The sequence below is a fragment of the Phyllostomus discolor genome, chromosome 2, assembly GCF_004126475.2.
Source record: "Phyllostomus discolor isolate MPI-MPIP mPhyDis1 chromosome 2, mPhyDis1.pri.v3, whole genome shotgun sequence".
Taxonomy (NCBI): Eukaryota; Metazoa; Chordata; class Mammalia; order Chiroptera; family Phyllostomidae; genus Phyllostomus; species Phyllostomus discolor.
The window spans coordinates 2,251,922-2,269,569 of NC_040904.2; the positions used below are offsets into that span (position 1 = coordinate 2,251,922).

Here is a 17,648-nt window from a genome sequence, read left to right on the forward strand (position 1 = left end):
AATGACGTGGGACTGCTGGGTGAGGTTCCTGTCCTGCCGCTTGCTCCCGCGCCCTTCTGCACATCAGTCCCTCCGCCTGTGAAACAGGGATGGCAGTGGCTATGCCTATATGCCTGCACCTCACGGGGCAGTTTGAATGTGTGAGTAAATGACCGCCTGCCGAGCACTTGGAGCACTGTTTGGCATGATCGGTGACAGTTAGCTGCTATTATTTACTATTACCATTACTAAAGAATTTATTCAGGCCTGCAAACCAAAGGGTCGCCGGTTCGATTCCCAGTCAGGGCACATGCCTGGGTTGCAGATCAGGTCCCCAGTAAGGGATGTGTAAGAAGGAACACACATCGATGTTTCTCTCCCTCTCTTTCTCCCTTCCTTCCCCTCTAAAAATGAAAAAATAAAATCTTAAAAAAATAATTTATTGATAAAATTCCAGGTAAATTTCAAGCCAGACACACAAGCCATTAGAAAAAAAGGATATAAAGGTATTTTCCTTGTTGTACGTTTGACAGGTTCCACACGTCGTCATTTAGGAAAGCCACTGTTGCTCCCTTGAGGAAAAGGCAGTGACAGTCGGGAGGGTCCAGCTTGGACAGAAGCACAAAGACTGGTCAAGGCCAAGTTTGACAGAGAAAGACTTCTACACTAGTCACATGATGCCCAAGTCACAAACAATCAGCACACGAACATTAACACCAATATGGGAACCATGGTTTCTTTTGCATTTCACTGTCCCAAATGATGAACTGGCAAGGTCAGATGCAAGGCCACACTAGAATCCCAACGCTAGAGTGGCAGTGTGCGTGTGCACATGTGTGCACATCAGAGAGCGATTGCTGGCTGCTGCTCACCAGTCATTTTCATGAGGGTGTCGGGAAATCGTGAAGACTGGTATGTGCGAATTACAGTGTTGGCGTATCAACCATGATACAAACATGCAATTTCAATTGTGTTAGGAAATGTAATTTTGGGAGACAGTCTGTTTATACACATATATAGTATATTCCAATTTGAATAATTAAGAAATTGCGATGATTTTATATAGAAATATTTTGCTAAGTGCATGTCAATATTTGTTACTAAGACAAAAATCCGATTCGAAATACTGTTAAATTCAGAAGTGACTACATCCAACCACCAAATAAAAGTTAAATGAACCTCTCTACTAGGCACTCTTTCAACATTTTGGCTAACATGTAGCTAAAGTTAAAAAAGCTACATTTCTTTAAAAATAGGGTATGATTCAGAATTTATGCTAAGTTAGCCCCATCTTTCTTCAAAAGACTTAGGCATTATTCTTCGTTAATTGTGTCCTTTTGGTGGTAGGTGACGCTTTGCGGTTCCCACTGATACCTGCAGGTTCTCCTCCGTCGTTACCCAGCGGCCTCCGACCCCGAGCAGGGTGAGGATGTCGTGCTTGTGTGGCAGCAGCTGTGACTTCCCGGGGGGTTCATCCTCTTCCCTGTACAATCTCACTTGCAGGGGAATGGTTAAGAGAGAAGAGATAATATTTTAGTCATCTGACGAAACTTTATTCTTCCAAGGAGTTCTCTTTACTTTTTTAAATCCTCACTTGAGGACATATTTATTGACTGTAAAGATGCGGGAGTGTGGTGGGGAGAGAGAGAGAAACACTGATGTGGAAAGACACACCGCCTGGTTGCCTTCTGTGTGCACCCCGACTGGGGGCGCAACCCGCAACCCGGGCTCGTGCCCAGACTGGGATTGAACCCACAACCTTTTGTGTGTGGGATGATGTTCCAGCCAACTAAGCCACCCACCCAGGGCTCTTTACTTTTAATGTAGGGACGAGAGAGCATTTTCCTTAGAAAAAGTCAACCCAGGGTATTCAGACACCGTAAAATGCACTTTTTGCATTAAAACTGGTCATAAAGTGTATTCCAGATGTAGTTGTAAGTGAAATAACTGAAGAGAGAAAGTCTGTTTTCACTTGACAGCCAGTCAAGGTAACACGACATACAGTTAAGTCTGCTAGTTTTAACCTTAACAGCAGCTGCTTAGCACTTTGGGAAAAGCCGACTTCTGATTAAGGAACTGACAGACTCAAGAGAGTCATACTCTGACATAATTATCGAAATGTCCCCTTGGAAAGTTAATGAGGTGCACGGCCGTGGGTTAATTTCAGATCCCGAAACACGGCGGGCACTTGCAGCTGCAGTCACCTGGGACCCCCGGCATAGGGGGCGAGCTCTAAGGAAGTGCGGACGGAGGGCCTTCGCAGGGCGGGACGCCTTCCCTGAGGTGAGACGGCACCCCCTGTGTGTGCAGCTCAGGCGTTACACAGACACCTGCGACACTCCCGGGGCTCAAGGGGGGCGCAAACAGAACAGAAATCTGTGTGTTTTCCAATGGAGACTGCAGGAGCCCACCGCCCAGTAGAGGGCGGTACGTAGCGAAACTGACTGAGGAAGAACCGGTCCAGCCGTGAATGAGCCGTGAATGACCGTGCGTCACGCCGGAGCGTGGAGGAGAGCATGTCTGGACTCCTGTAGGGACTCTTGCACTCTAGTGCCTGGATTTTAAAAGGCAGCGTGTCTTCCATTCCAGACAGAGTTGGCAAAGAGTTAAAATGAGGAAGTGCCAGCTTAAATATAAAAGTTAAAAAAAAACCCTAAACATGAATAACATCAACTTAATATGTCAAAAATTATGTCCCAGATATATACAGGGGTGGGCAAAAGTAGGTTTACAGTTGTGAATATTCAAAACGCACAGTTTATTTTTGTATTATTGTTTCTTTACTGATTACTGTATTAATTTGTGTTATTTTCTTCTATAAACCTACTTTTGTCCATCTAATATATATATATATACACCCCCAGACACACACACACACACACACACACACAGGATTTATATTATTTCTAAGATTCAGTCCTCACGCCAGCATCACACAGACTACTGATCCGGTCAAGGACCTACCTCCAGCATCTAGGACAATGTCCACTCCCAGGCCCCCTGTCTCTTCCAAGCAGCTCTCGGCCACACGGGCGCTCCCATGCGACACATCGACCACCCGGGCTGTGAAGGACAGGGCGTCAGACAGCTGTGCCGCTCGCTGCACAGTCAGCGCGGACACACTCAAGAGGAAAAGGAAAAGCAAGTATCTCTTCTGAAATGAGGTAAGTGGTTCAAACACTTACTGAATCCAAACTATACTGTTTTCCGTCCAACCCGATGCCGGTAAGGATCAGTTCAGAGGCAGGGACCGGTTCTGACCGTGGACGCAATAAAAGAAAGCGCGCCCGCATCTGGCGGCAGGGAGTCCCGAGGCCGGTCCGCTCACACAGGAGCCGGCTCTCTGCGGCCACGGCCGCGCTGCCAGGACCGGGCTCTGTACACCTCGGGTGGCACGCAGGTTAGGACGAGGACTGGAACACTGATGGTTCTAAAGTGTGTTCAGATTTAATCGAGTTTAGCGCTAAAAAGTACAAAAATATATTTGTGCAATGTGGTATTTCTCTCTTTGAGGCTGTTTGATCCTTTCTTGGTCATAGAAATCCCCCGCACCTCCCCTAGCTGCTCCCCAAAACAAAGAAGTAAGGGAAAAAAGCGTTTTAAAATTGTTTTTAGTGCCATGAATGGAAATTAAACTAATTGGTTAAAATATTATATTAATAGAACAAGCCAATGAGAGAATTAAAACTCTCAGAATTGAAACTGGCGAATGAAGTTATGTTTAATAATACCATTCGTGTTTTCTTCCCTATTTTTAATCTTTTTCCTTTTTCTTCCTGGTCTCCTCCTTCTCCAGCCCCTGCCTTAACCTCCCTCCCATTTCTCGGTTATCTCTGCCAGAAGCATAACCTAACAATGGGCACAGTGGGAGCTGCAATGCTGGGCAGGCCGGGGTTCAAGCCCGGCGCCAGCCCTTGTCTAGATGCAGTCCTCGGGCGAACTGCCTAAGTGCCCCGGTTACCGCAGGGTTAAGGACCCACAGTGACACCGCCCATATTAACGCCTCACAAGCACTGCTTAGCGGCTGCCCGCCTGCCCGCCCGTGACACTCCGCTCACCCTCTTCTCATCTGTTAAACTCGATGTTAATTCTGTAACTCCACTCTATTCCATTCCACTCCTAGCCTTTTCCCTTCCTTTTCAACCTGTTTTTTCTCTGCTTGTTGCTGTCCAGACACAGTCAGTCTTCTTAAGGGCGCCTGCGCCCCGTCCCGTGCATCAGAGACGGGCCCTGAGCCCGGCTTCTGTGGAGGGGCCTCGGCTCCCTTCCTGCCGGCACCAGGACCAGGCAACTTTGCAGGCAGGTCACGGGGTGAGACACATACAAAGTGAGGCAAACGTGTATCGATACATGGATGAGAACTGGAGCAGCACCAGGTTTTCCTAAATTGTTTCAGGGTGCACCTCATTCAAACTTGGCTAAGTTGATAACAATGGGGCAAAGAAGAAAAGACATTGAAAGATGAAGTTTTAAAAAACGAAACTTCTAATTAAAAATATCATTTAAGTAAACTTAGCATAGATGCTAAGTGCATTTTAAAAGCGACTTTCACTTGGGATTTTGTGCTTTGTTTTATAAGCACAATTCTCAAGGTGCTACACCTTCAAAGCGTTCTTTTCAAGCCTGTGAGGAGCCCCACTGCCCACCTAGGGGAGGCCGGAGTCTCTCAAGGTGCTGCTTGTCTTCCAGGCTGCTGGCCGTCGAGATCACTTTGGCTCCGCGGTGGAGCGCTAACTGAATGGCGATCGTACCGAGCGTCTGTGGAGGAAACACAGCAGGGTTACAGACGGGGCAGAGGCCGCATCACCTCATTACACAGGTGGTTTAGTCAAGTGTGATACTTCCGTGCTGCGTCACTGTATTTTTAAACGTTATCTGATAGAAGAAGGAAAGAAACGTGGCAAAGTTTTATAGGATGAAACACTGGATTGACTTTTCCTCTGAAGGGGTGCCACCCGCTCTCGCCCAGCTGGACCAAGCGGGACGGAGCACGTACCTGCAAGGACGCAGGGCTGAGCTGAAAAACACGGCCCCGGAGCGAGAACGACGGGCCCGGCAGGGCCTCGTCGCCACCACGCCCCCAGCTCACTGGGCAGCGCGTGTGCGCGTCCAGCTGCCACGCCTGGCCGGCCGAGGCTCCTGGAAAGCTCCGTGCTGTCTCCGGTGGCCCGGTGGGCTGAGCCCGCTGCTCAGGGCAGTTCTGCCTTTTTTCAAGGATAGCATTTTCATCAACGGCCACAAAGAAAATACAACCATAAATTCACTCCAGGTTCTTTAACATTTTTAGGTTATATTTCTATTTGCCCTTAGTGTCAATGTCTTTTGATAATACATGTAGAACGTTTAAGTGAGCACATCTGTGACGTTGTGCAGTCCACCGACAAATGCCACGCCACATTTGCGTCCGTGGGAGAGACAGGACGAGAAACTGGTGGGAGTCCTGGGGGACAGCTATAAAGCCTGCAGGAGCCGTGGCAGGCCTCGTGCCGCGGGCATGGCGACAGTGCTCTTCCGAGGCACCGGCGGGCTCAGCGGGAAGAGACTGAACACACTGAGTCTAACTCGACTCTCTCATCGATGAAAGCTGCTTGTTTCAACAAAAGAGAAGTTTGGTAAAGAAAAAAAAAAACAGAATAAGCTACGGGCAAAAACTTATGTTAGTGAGTGGATGCCTGCTCCCCAAGTTTACTGCGCTTTGCTGTTTCCAAACAAAACTATCAGTACCTACACTTGCTCCGTCCATTATCAGCACGGCCTTCCCTGCAGAGAGAGGAGAAAGGTAATGCAGAGCTGTGTAGGCTCGCACTCCGTCCCGAACGGTTCCAGCGGCTTCCGTCCACGAGACTTTTTCTGGCTTGTGAACTGTCACAAAGAACAACAGGGAACAATCCGTTAGCAAGTCCCGCTGGTCTTGCCTCCTGGATCTGTCCAGTCCCCTCTGCCACACCCACTCCGGGACCGGTTCCCAGCCTCTACTCCTGCGACAGGGTTCCCCGCCTCCATTCGTGCCCACGCACAACCCACTCACCCTAACAACCTCGTCTCTCTCCCTGGAGGTCGTCACCGTTCCTTTTTTTAAAAAAAAATCGAGTTGTAATTGACATCACAGGCCACCACCATTGTAATGTAACTTCTCATTTGCTCCCAATAGTTTAGTACTCAAGCCTTCATCCCTAAACAATAATTCAGTTTTGCCTGTTGTTGAACTAAATGGAGTCACACCTGTATGCATTCTTTTGCGTCTTACTCTCTGTGCCCTGCATGGTTTTTGAGACACCCTTTTTTGCGCGTGCGGCATGTCATCCTTGTTTCGTGGCATTCCACTAAGCGAAAACACCTGCCTATGGCTGCTGTTCCCCAGTCGGGGGACATCTGTGTGGTTTCCAGTTACACATAGTGCCGCTCAGAATGTTCTTGCAGAAAACAGTGTCACACGGCGCACACGTTTTCTCTAGGACGTTTACTGGGAACGGAGGCCTCAGGTCCCAGGGCATCACCGTCCGCTTCACTGCACGTGCCCAAAGTGCCGCGTAAAATCCGTCTCCCCCGGGGTGCACGAGCGCTCGATGCTTTCGACGTCCTCGTCAGTCCTGGGTATTGTTACACACCCTTGCCCAGCGAGTGGGGCGGGACGGTTTCTCACTGAGATGCCAACTGGCTTTCCCTCGCTGCTGACGGAGTCCAGCACCTGTCTGTTTCTTGGCCGCCTGGAATTCCTTTTGTGAGGCGACTGTTCAGATGTTTTACCCATTTTCCCATAGTGCTTTCTTATCGAGTACAGGAATTCTGTACATATTCTAAGTGAATTATGTGCTTGTTCACGTGTTACAAATATTATTTTCAACTTTTTGGTTTTCCTTTTTAATTTTTTAAACAGTGTCTTTGAAAAATAGAGAAGTGTCAGAATGATCTCTTAAAAACACAAACGACGCCCGCACACTCCTCTGCCTCAGTCACCGGTGCCTGCCCATGGCACTTGGAACAAAGGGCAGGCTCCTCCAGCGGCCTAAAGAGGTCTCTCCATCTGACCATCAGCGCCTCTTATGCTCGATTATTTAACTTGTTTTGTTTCTATGTCGTACACCGAATGTGGTCTTTTCACGGCACAAGAAATCCTTGCGGACTCAATTTAGAGTCAGTTCTGTAACACTTTTCACAGTCTTTACGAGCTCTTTCCGATGTTTTTCCTCTAATGGCAAGGACTCAGGTGATGGAGCACAGCTGAGCCCGGATTTTACCAACTCCCTAGCGCCATCTAGTGGGGAAGCCGAGCATCCAAGCATAAAGTTGAAAACAGACCATCAGGGCAGTAACGGGAAAACACTGAGCAGGACACAGTCATGCGCTGCCTAACAGTGGATCACACAGGTGACGGCGGGGTCACTGATAACCCCATAATATTATGACGGAGTTGGAAACTTCCCATCGCCCCGTGACCGCAGAGCCGTCCCGATGTCCCCCAACACCCGGGACTCCCCTGTTTGCGGTGAGGCTGGTGTGGAAGAACTTCCTGCATGGCCAGCGCACACAGTTATGTGCAGCACGACACTGAAGACAAACGTCTCTGCTCCTGGTGTGTGATTTGCTACATTTTTATTGTTATTTCAGAGTGGGCTCTTCCTGCTTATGAAACAGGTGTGCTGTGAGCAGCAGGCCGAGCCGCACACACGTGGCGTTCACTGCGCCCCTGGGCGGCATCGTGTGCTCTTGTGCCTGAGCCGCTCCCGTGTTGTTCTGTACAGTCACGGGCTGTGCAGGCTTTGGGCAGCTACAGACAATGCTGCTGCGCATGCTCCGGAGCAACAGGCTGCCTGCAGGGCCCCGGCGGGTAGCGGGCTGTGCCATCCAGGTTTGTGTAAGAGCTTCCACGACATTCACATGCCACAAACTCACCTGATGACTCATTTATCAGAATGCGTCCCTAAGGTTAAGTGGCACATGACTGTAATTAATTTGTCTGAGGACATGCAGCTAATTAGTTTGAGTGTCTGACTCTAAAGCACATCTTCCCCGAGAGTATATGCGCAATTTACATACAATTTACTTATGTGGAGTTTTTGGAGAACATGTTCCATAACCAGAGTTGTGACTACATGTATTTTTATTAAAAAAATCAAACAGGTGGTCCTTAAAAAGTGCTAACAGTAATAAAACTACATTTAAGCCCTGGCCAGTGTGGCTCAGCAGATTGAGCGCTGGCCTGCAAACCAAAGGATCACCAGTTCGATTCCCAGTCAGGGCACGTGCCTGGGTTGCAGACCAGGTCCCCAATAGGGGGCACATGAGAGGCAACCACACATGGAGGTTTCTCTCCCTCTCTTTCTCCCTCACCTCCCCTTTCTCCAAAAAAAAAAAAAGATAAATAAAATATTTAAATACCCCAAACCACTACATTAAAGATCACAAGGGTTATGAAATTGCATTGTTACATGTGGTTTAATGTCAAAATCCACGCTTTTGTGTTATGTGGTTTGCAAGTGTTTATTATGTTATAAAAATGAATGAAGAATATATTAGTTTTTATAATAATAATGCAAGAATATAAGATGATAAGTATACACAGAGAGCCGTGTATGGACTGATAACAACAGTGAATCAGAACCTGAGAAAGATCGTTTCAGTTCTTTCCACTTTAGTCCAAAGGAACAATGCTGGAATGCATGTCAAATTTTGAATAAGAAACAGAATTACTTTTATGTTTGACAGAATGGCTTTAGAACTGAAAGCATCAAGGAGCTGGAAGAATCACTCAACTTCTTCATCCTGCATTGCACCCTTTCTGTGCTCTAACAGGATTGGCAGGACAGTTTGGTGGTGGTGGTGGGGGGTGGGGGTTGTCAGGAACTCAGTTATTTGGGGAGACAACAGGCTTCCCGGAAGGTGACTGAGTGCTGCCGAGCTCTCGTTAGAGGGGTCACCAAGGAATCCCCAGGGACGAAAACAGAGTGTGGTGTGCTGCAGGTTGCCCCCGCAGACCTTCAGGGGAGAACTGAACTTCCTTCCCTCTCACGAAATGCCCGAGCTGCAGCCGGGCACCTAGTCTGGCGCCCTGGCTCATGGATGGACGGGGTGACCGCATCCAGGGTCTTGCCTAAAGGTCCCACACAATTACTAGTCATTCTTTTTTTTTTTAATATGATGTTTAATTTCTTTTTTTAAAATTTTATTTATTTATTTTTAGAGAGGGAAGGGAAGGGGAGAGAGAAACATCAATGTGTGGTTGCTGGGGGTTGCAGCCTGCAACCCAGGCATGTACCCTGGCTGGGAATTACTAGTCATTCTTAACGTACTTCTTTTAAAGAGATATTACTGTATTTTCTTTTTCAAGTAATATCTGGAATTATGTTCTCTGTATGTGTCCATGTGATTTTGGACTACGGTCACCTCAATTTGTCGGAAAATAAAGGCCATTTGTGTGGTCTGCTTATCTCGGCTTCAGTTTAGAGCTAGAAAACTTCTTTCTCACTTGCGTGGCTCCTTCTGGCCCAGTCCCTAACTCCAGTGCTCAGCAGTGCCCACAGAAATGGGCCTTTTGTGCTTGTTTCTTCAATACATAACCTTCTATAGCAATTCAATTCAGGGGACTTAGCCCAGATTTGAGCCCGGGAATCCAAACTACGGGTTTTAGTTGACTCCGTATTTTCACAAGGTTCTCAAAAGAACAGGGGCAACAAGGGCACAGAGAAATTCTGGGGTCAGAACTGTACAGTTTGCCCTGGCCAGCGTGGCTCAGGTGGCTGGAGTGTCAGCGAGGAACTGAAAGGTGGTGGGTTTGACGCCTGGTCAGGGCACATTACCTCGGTTGTGGGTTTGATCCCCAGTCTGGGTACATATGGGATGCAACTGATCTCTCACACTGATGTTTGTCCCTCCCCTCCTTTCTCTTTAAAAGCAATGAAAAAATGTCCTCAGGTGAGGGGAAAAAAGAAGTTGTACAACTTCCCATAAAGGGTCCAGAGTTGGTCCTCAATTTTAAAATTGAATAATTTTAAAACAGCAAGGGAGCAGAGACTTACTGCATGGTGTCGAAAAGCGAGCTTTATCTTTCCTTCTTTTTTAAAAAAAGATTTTATTTATTTATTTTTAGAGAGGGGAAGGTAAGGAGAAAGAGAGGGAGAGAAACATCAATGTGTGGTTGCCTCTCACACGTCCCCTACTGAAGACCTGGCCCGCAATTCAGGCATGTGCCCTGACTGGGAATTGAACTGGTGACCCTGTGGTCACAGGCCGGCCCTCAATCCACTGAGCCACACCAGCCAGCGTTGCTCTTTATCTTTTAAAGGAAGACACATACTCGGCTCCAAAATCTAGTCTTAAAATACGTATAAGTAAGCACAGGCCTCAGATTTTTGGAAAACTACATTTTGAAATTAATTTTTAATAAAACATGGTATTACTTGGAAATTTTATAGTTAATGGTATGGTAAATATCATAGACTTAAATATAAATTACTTACAATTTACAACTTCAGAAATGAAATGCCAAAGATTTGCTACCCCATTCAAGTTCGTATGGGTGCAAATGTATATAAATTTATTGTTTTTAATGGTCCAAAATCCAAACAAACTGGCCTTCTGTCCCCCCAAGGTCTTATTAGGGGTTCTATCATTTATGAAAAAACTTGGGAACAATTTTAATGCAAGAGTTCAAGAAAACAAAACAGCATCTGTCGGCCTCTAGAGAAGGTGAAAGACGCCCGCGCACCCGAGCACAGGAAGGAGCAGGTGGCTGGCAGGCCACCGTGAGCCGGCGCTCTGCTCTGGCCGCGTCCTCCACCTCTGTCCACACCGGGGACCTCCCCTGGTGTCTCATTCCTGCGTTTTCTTTATATCCTTAAATAAGCTATACGTAACTTTGTTATCTTTTTGAATTCTATAGAAATAAATGGTATCACACTGTTTGTATTCTTGCTTTCGTCATTTGATACAGGGTGGGGAAAAAGTAGATTTACAATTGTGAATATGCAAATACTGAATTTATTCTTGTATTATTTGATAATTATTGTACTATTTTTTATAGCTGTATTTCTGGGTTTTTAATGTTTTTTTTAACCCAAAGTCTTTTTTTTTTTTAAGATTTTATTTATTTATTTTTAGAGAGGGAAGGGAGGGAGATAGAGAGACAGAGAGAAACATCAATGTGCGGTTGCTGGGGGTCATGGCCTGCAACCCAGGCATGTGCCCTGGCTGTGAATTGAACCTGCGACACTTTGGTTCGCAGCCCGCGCTCAATCCACTGAGCTACGGCAGCCAGGGCCTATTTTTTCATATGAACAACTGTAAACCTACTTTTGCCTACCCTGAATTTGTGAGATTCATCCATCTCTATATTACTTTATTGATGCATTTTCCCTGCTGACCTGAATTACTATCTGGGAATGTCTTTGGTTACCCATTTTCCTGGTGAGAAACATGTGGGCTGTTCCCAGTTTGAGTTTGCAATCACAGACGAAGCTATTATGAGCTCCTGTGCGCGTCCACTGCTGTACATTGAGTTTCCGTGAGGCACAAAACCTCCGGTAGAGGTAGAAGCTCTGGGTATGCATTATTACCTGTATTGGATCGTGCACAGTTATCTTCTAATGCATTTGTACCAGCTTACACTCCCGGCACGTAGGGAGTCCGGCGGGTCCACGTCCTTGCCGACCCTTGCAATGGTCAGCCTCTGTAAATGCGTCCCCTTGTGGACGCACAGTGACAGTTCTAAGTGGTTTTAACGTGCCTTCCCCTGGTCCCTGAGGAAGTGCAGCGCCTCTTCACTGTGGCCCCACTAAGTGCGTGTGTATTTGTATTTATTTTGATTTAATAATCAAGTAAACTGCTATAAGAAAAATTAAAAAACAACACTTCAGTGAAACCGAATACCTGTCAGAAGATATTAGCGACAGAAGCCAAAGACAAGTGTCCTTGATTCTTTGCTGTCTCAGACTCTACGTGGACTATCTAGATTTTTTAATTTAAAAAAATTTAAATTAACTTTTCCAATTTCAATTAATAACCAAGAATAAGAAATTTAAAAATTCTAATTAGGGATATAATTTTGGGGAGAGAAACCGCTTTTCAAACCTCTCACCGGGAGCCATGCGAGGAGACCGCAAGGTCTCCGCACCGTGTGCGCGGACGTGCTGTACTGCGCATGCGGATTCCACGACACCGAGGCACGAGCCAGTGGGGGTCGCAGGAGCAGCCAGCAGTCAGGGCCCCGCGCGCCCTCGGCTGGCCCGGAGTGGTCACGGTGGGCCGCCCAGCGCACACCAGCCCAGGCACCCCCCCAGCTCCGGGACTACGTACCCAAGTAGTGCTCGTGCACGCGGACCGCCTCACAGAGCCCGGGGTCTTCAGAGTCCAGGGGTAAGATCCCTGAAAGTCACAACAGGACACGTTAGGGAAACCACCCCCACCTGAATGAGCTCAGCACTCAGGAGTACGTAGGGTCTGAGTTCCGTGCAGTGGGATTTTGGGGCGGGGGGGGGGGGGGCTCCTGTAAGGACTGAGCAGGGAGAGCAGGACGTCGGAAGCGTGAGGGGGCGAGGACACGAACGCCACGCCGCCAGTGCGTCTGTCCCTCCTCCTCTCCCTTTCCCTTCACCTCGGAGGGACGGCGAAGCCCACGGCTGATTCGGAGAGCCGAGTGGGCACTGGGCTCCTCCCGAGAGTCGTCCCTGCCACAGTCTGGTCCCTAAGGTGCCTCGGAGCACTCCCCGTGAGGTCTCCTAACTGGGCTGACTTCACATTTGGTCCCGTGCAAGAAGCACCAGGAGCAATACAGTGTCACTGACCTTTTGGCCAGATAAAAAGGGCAAAGACAGAAAAAAAACTCTTCCAGAAAATACACGAGTCAAAGGCAATACCGTTAAGAAGCTAACAAAAACATTCCTATGGATGTATTCTTAACGGCCTCAAGCACGCCTTTATAAAGTTAAACATTTTCTATGTTTCCATGAATATCTTCTTACGAACAATTTCTACACAGAAATGGTACGGCTCCATCTGTTTGTGTGACTGTCTAGGATCTAAGTATAAATATACACACACATATATGCAAAGTGGTATTAAGTATGGATTAGCAGAAACAGTACACGCAGTGCGCCCAGCACACCCCCAGTTCTAACAGAGCGGAAGGGGGAGTCCCGCACAGGTCCAGCGGAGACGCCGGGGCGCCCCTGCAGAGCCACGCGGGTCAGTTGGGGGAGGGTGGGGCCCTGGTGGCAGAGGGCGGGGCCGAGCACGGTCGTGGCTGCGGTGGACTTTTCAGCTCTGATACTGTTCCGCCGCCAGGCACTGAAAAGTTGTAAGTGTTCTGCCACTGAGACCCAACTCCCAATTCTCTTCGTCAATAGACATTTTGAGAGCCAATTCCAACAGTCAGGAAAGTACTTGTGTGTGCAGCAACGTCATAAGAAACGTTAATAATTGTATAGGAAAAAGAGAAGAAACAATAATAAAATAGATTACTTACCAACTACTTCATCATCTGGTCGAAAGAATGACACCTTACTTCCAACTAAAGAGTAAAGTAATAATTAGTATGACGAGTTATTAAACATAATTCTTATTTAACTATTAAAATAAAAAGATCCTTGGGTTTATAAAAAGTCACCAACTCGGAGAAAAGGCCAAGAACTTGTGGGACGCTTTGACGGTCTGCACGGGCTGCTGCACAGCACACAGTTCAGACATGGACCCTCTATGAAATGTTCCACAAAACCTGGGCCACGGGCCTGTTGACAGCACAGCACAGAGAAAGCCGCGTCTCTGTTCAGCCAGGGACCAAGGAATGGAGGAAAACAGTTCACCCCAGCTCCTACAGTCATGCTGCTCCCCACCCTTCGTGTGGCTCAACTTTGTATCACTATTTTAGTTGCAGAATCTTAAGACACACAAAGGGAAATTCTGGTAAAAGTCACATACAAACTTCCTTTGATTTGGGATTATGGAAATAAATGCAGACTGGTGCCAAGAACTCTTTTGAAACTATATAGAAACGACGGCTACATTTTCTCTGCTCATGTGGAGAAACACCTTCCACCGCCAGTCAGTTCTCTGGAATATTTTTGTTCTGATCGTTACAGGAGGAAAGGGGGGTAGAACACCGAACGACCCCGAATGCTCCCTACGTCCGGCATTTTAGTGTGCCGCCCCACTTCACCTCACGGTGTACCCAAGGTGGTGCCCTGCTCCCAGCTGGACCTGTGGGCACACAGCGGAGGCCGTGAAGGCAGGCGGACGCCCGACACCTGGGTGGACCCGGCTGGCTGGGCATCGCGGCAGGCGGACGCCCGACACCTGGGTGGACCCGGCTGGCTGGGCATCGCGGCAGGCGGACGCCGGACACCTGGGTGGGCCCGGCTGGCTGGGCATCGCCGCAGCCCCGGAGCGCAAGTCTCCATCCGACGAGGGCCTCGCGCCAGGTCGCGTCTGCTTCTCCGGGTCCCTCCCGAGCCAGCGCCCTCCAGTGGCGGGGACTGCGGATCACCGCACCTTTTCCGTTCCTCCTGCTCCCGGCCCTCCTCCTCCTGGGATCATTCCGACCCTTGGGTCTTGGCTTCCTTCTCTCCCCGTTTGACCGTCCCTCCTGCAGTGCCATGCCCAGGACTCCGGGCCATGCCTGTGTGTCTCCACTTCTGCTACCCCCAGGGTGAGTTCATTAACTCCATCGCTTCAAACACAACCTACACGCGGACAGCCCTCAAACGCACACACTTCCAGCACAGGTCTCTCACAACCCTGCGAGCTTCAACTCACAGCGCTGCTTCCTAGACGCACCCCGCCCCCGCCCCTGTGGGTTATCACTGGTGGACCTGGAGCTCAGCCAACTTAAATCTAAACTTCCTGTCTTCCTCCTAATCACAATCCTCTCCCCTTATCAATTGGTGGCACCAAGTCATACCTTAGCCAGAGTCCTGTAAGTCACTCCTGGCTCTCACGTGCTTTTCATGCCCCAGTTCCAGTTAATCATTAAGCCCTGCTGACTTTACTTCCTTAATGTTTCTTGCACACATCCGTCTTCTGCACCTTTGCCACCGCTGCCTAGGTTGCGGACTCCGTCGCCTTTTGGCTATTGGTCTCCAGCCCCAGGGGTCCTCCTACCTACCGCCTGGTTTGCCCCCAGTCTGCCCTTCCCATGGCCGCCCCAACCGCCTCCCCCAAGACCCGAGTGGGGGGGGGGGGGACTCCTTTCCCGTCTGGCCGGGGCCTACCTGCCTGTCTCACTGTTTGTGGGCTGCAGGGAGAGGAATCAGTGTTGGTATCATTCCTAAAATATTTGGTCCCTGATCTTCTATTTTATGTTTGAAGGAGAATTTTCTGGACAAAATGTTCTCTGTGCCACAGGTCTTCCCTGCACCACCAAACTCTGCAATCCCGTCTACTGTTCAATTCTCACACACGCCTCTTCACTTGCTGCTGTGCCTTTGCCCCGACGCGCTCTCGCTGAGCGAGTCCCCTCCTTCTGGCCCCACGCCCCCCCCCCCCCCCCCCCCCCCGACTCCAGGCCGCCGCCCTGCTCCTGGTCCCTGCGCCGCTGTGGCCTCAGAGCGCTCTCAGGAGGCCGCCCCCGGGCGTGGACCCGCCTTTTCCCGGACTGTGACCACTTCGAGGACAGGGAGTTTATCTTATCTACCTTCACATACCAAGCACTCAGCGAGCGCTCATTAAATATGGAATAAATGAGTACATAAATGGTTACTCATCTTCTGGCTATTATAATTCTCACTTTCATTTTCCTACATTATGAGTAGAAGAAAGGAGGGGTCATGAAATGATAATTTATCTGTGTTAGAAGATTACATTGAGAAAGTATCAAATATATTGTGGGTTAAAATTATAGGCAAAACTCAAATAGTCTCTAACCCATTGTATTACACACTCATTCACATGTGCAAAAAAGAGCAACCACATACCCATTAATCACAAACTCCCTATTAGCAGTGAATATGACTAGTTAGAAACAAATTACTATTTCAAGTAATCAGCTTACTGTCCTGCATGTTAACACCATTACTTACTAAACAAAACAATTTTTTTTAAATTTAAGGCAATCATAAAATCTTACATAAAGGTTATTTCTCCCCAGAACCCATTTTTAGATAAGCAAACTGCTTAACTTTTAAATGCTCAATTTTACTTAAACTTTAAAATGTAATGTGAACCCTGACCAGCATTGAGCATCATCCTGTGAGGTGAAAGGTCACCGGTTTGATTCCTGGTCAGGGCACAGGCCTGGGTCGTGGGCCCAGTTCCTGGTCGGGGAGTGCATGAGAGGCAACCAATCGATATTTCTCCCGCCTTCCCCCTCTCTCTAAATAAGTAAAAGTAAAAAAAGTTTTAATGTGAATGTAATTACTATTACCTAAATTTCGCCCTAAAGTCAACTTACAAAAGTAATTTATGCTACTTTGTAAACGTGATAAAAAGGACAACATTGGTCATTCTATTCAATGTGGTTACTCACAGCTTTAAATACATAATCCCCAAATACTTACTGAAGTATAATAAGCTCTTTAATTATAAAACGTCAGTTAAGTTCTAGTTTGCTTTTTAGTTTAAAAAAGGAAAACATTTCTGTATCATTAAATTTTGCATTTGAAGAAGTGTGTATGATTTCATGTGCCAGCGCCCAGCTAGCTGCCATGGAAAGTACATGTAGATTGTACAGCTGAACACTTACCATCCAACACAATTCCGGCAATTTCTCTCCCAACAGGAAAGAACTCTTTCTCCATCTTCATTTCTGCCAGGAGCTAAACCATGACAAGAGCTGTTTACTGTCAAAAGTAAGTCCTGGCTTCTCATACAAGAAGAGAGCGAGAGAAAAAGTGAAACCACAGAAAAAGCAAGCAGGATTCAGTTTTGGAATAAAGACAACGGAAGTCTCTCTGCAGAGTGAGAAACGGGGAGCCTGCTGAAGAACTAACTGATTCATAGGATCCGAGCGTGAGGATGATTATCCACATCACCGTGAACACACTCTGTTTAGCATCTTTGCTCTGCCAAACATGAAGGGAAATTATGGCCCAAATTTGCCAGGCGACTCCTTTGGGTGGGGCGAGGGGGTCTGGGGACAACGCTGATGAGTAAGGGGAACATGGCTAATGAGAACCAAAGGCTCCCGATTCTCACGCCCTTTAAAATCAGCTGAGCGTTCCTCGCAAGTCTTGGGTCAAGAAGCACGCGGGGAGAGGTGATGGGTATACAGAGGAAAATTGCCATGTAATCTCAAATTCATGCTTTTATAATAATACCAGAGCCACGGAACACAGTTGTAGGTATCCCAGTGTTTTGGGAACAGGAAGCGGAAAAAATGGAAATGATTCCCTTGTATATTCTTTTTGTCTTTCAGTATTTAGACCTGTAACTACTTGGTTGCCAGAGAACTTGCTCTCGCCCCGTGGAGCGTGTGCTTTTGCTGGGACGGCGTCCCGACGGACACGCTGGGTGCCTTCCCTCACACCCCGCGTGCGCACTGGGCCAGGCCTCCTTCGTGTCCCGTGAGCATTTTCCTGCGTCACCAGTTGTCATGACTGTCGTGTGTAACAGGTGTGCAACATTTCATTGAACTGATTCTGCTCTACTATTTTTTTCTAATAGACGTGAGATGATTTCCTACACTGGGACTGTTTTCTCTTTCTTTTCCAATTGCTGTACCTTTTATTTCCTTTTCTTGCTTC

At 47.9% G+C, this 17,648-nt stretch overlaps 1 protein-coding gene across 4 annotated transcripts in view; it reads right to left on the reverse strand.

The window, feature by feature from the left end:
• Positions 1-17,648, reverse strand: part of CRYZL1 (crystallin zeta like 1) — a 32,861-nt gene that overhangs the window by 3,877 nt on the left and 11,336 nt on the right. For all 4 annotated transcript variants that reach the window (XM_028503951.2, XM_036017263.1, XM_036017255.1 and 1 more), the window contains 8 exons: positions 16,649-16,721; positions 13,439-13,483; positions 12,271-12,339; positions 5,708-5,841; positions 4,626-4,737; positions 2,944-3,042; positions 1,354-1,475; positions 482-587 (listed from right to left, as the gene is read on the reverse strand). In XM_028503951.2, coding sequence (XP_028359752.1) covers positions 482-587; positions 1,354-1,475; positions 2,944-3,042; positions 4,626-4,737; positions 5,708-5,841; positions 12,271-12,339; positions 13,439-13,483; positions 16,649-16,721 — 760 coding nt within the window. The remainder of the gene's footprint in view (positions 1-481; positions 588-1,353; positions 1,476-2,943; positions 3,043-4,625; positions 4,738-5,707; positions 5,842-12,270; positions 12,340-13,438; positions 13,484-16,648; positions 16,722-17,648) is intronic.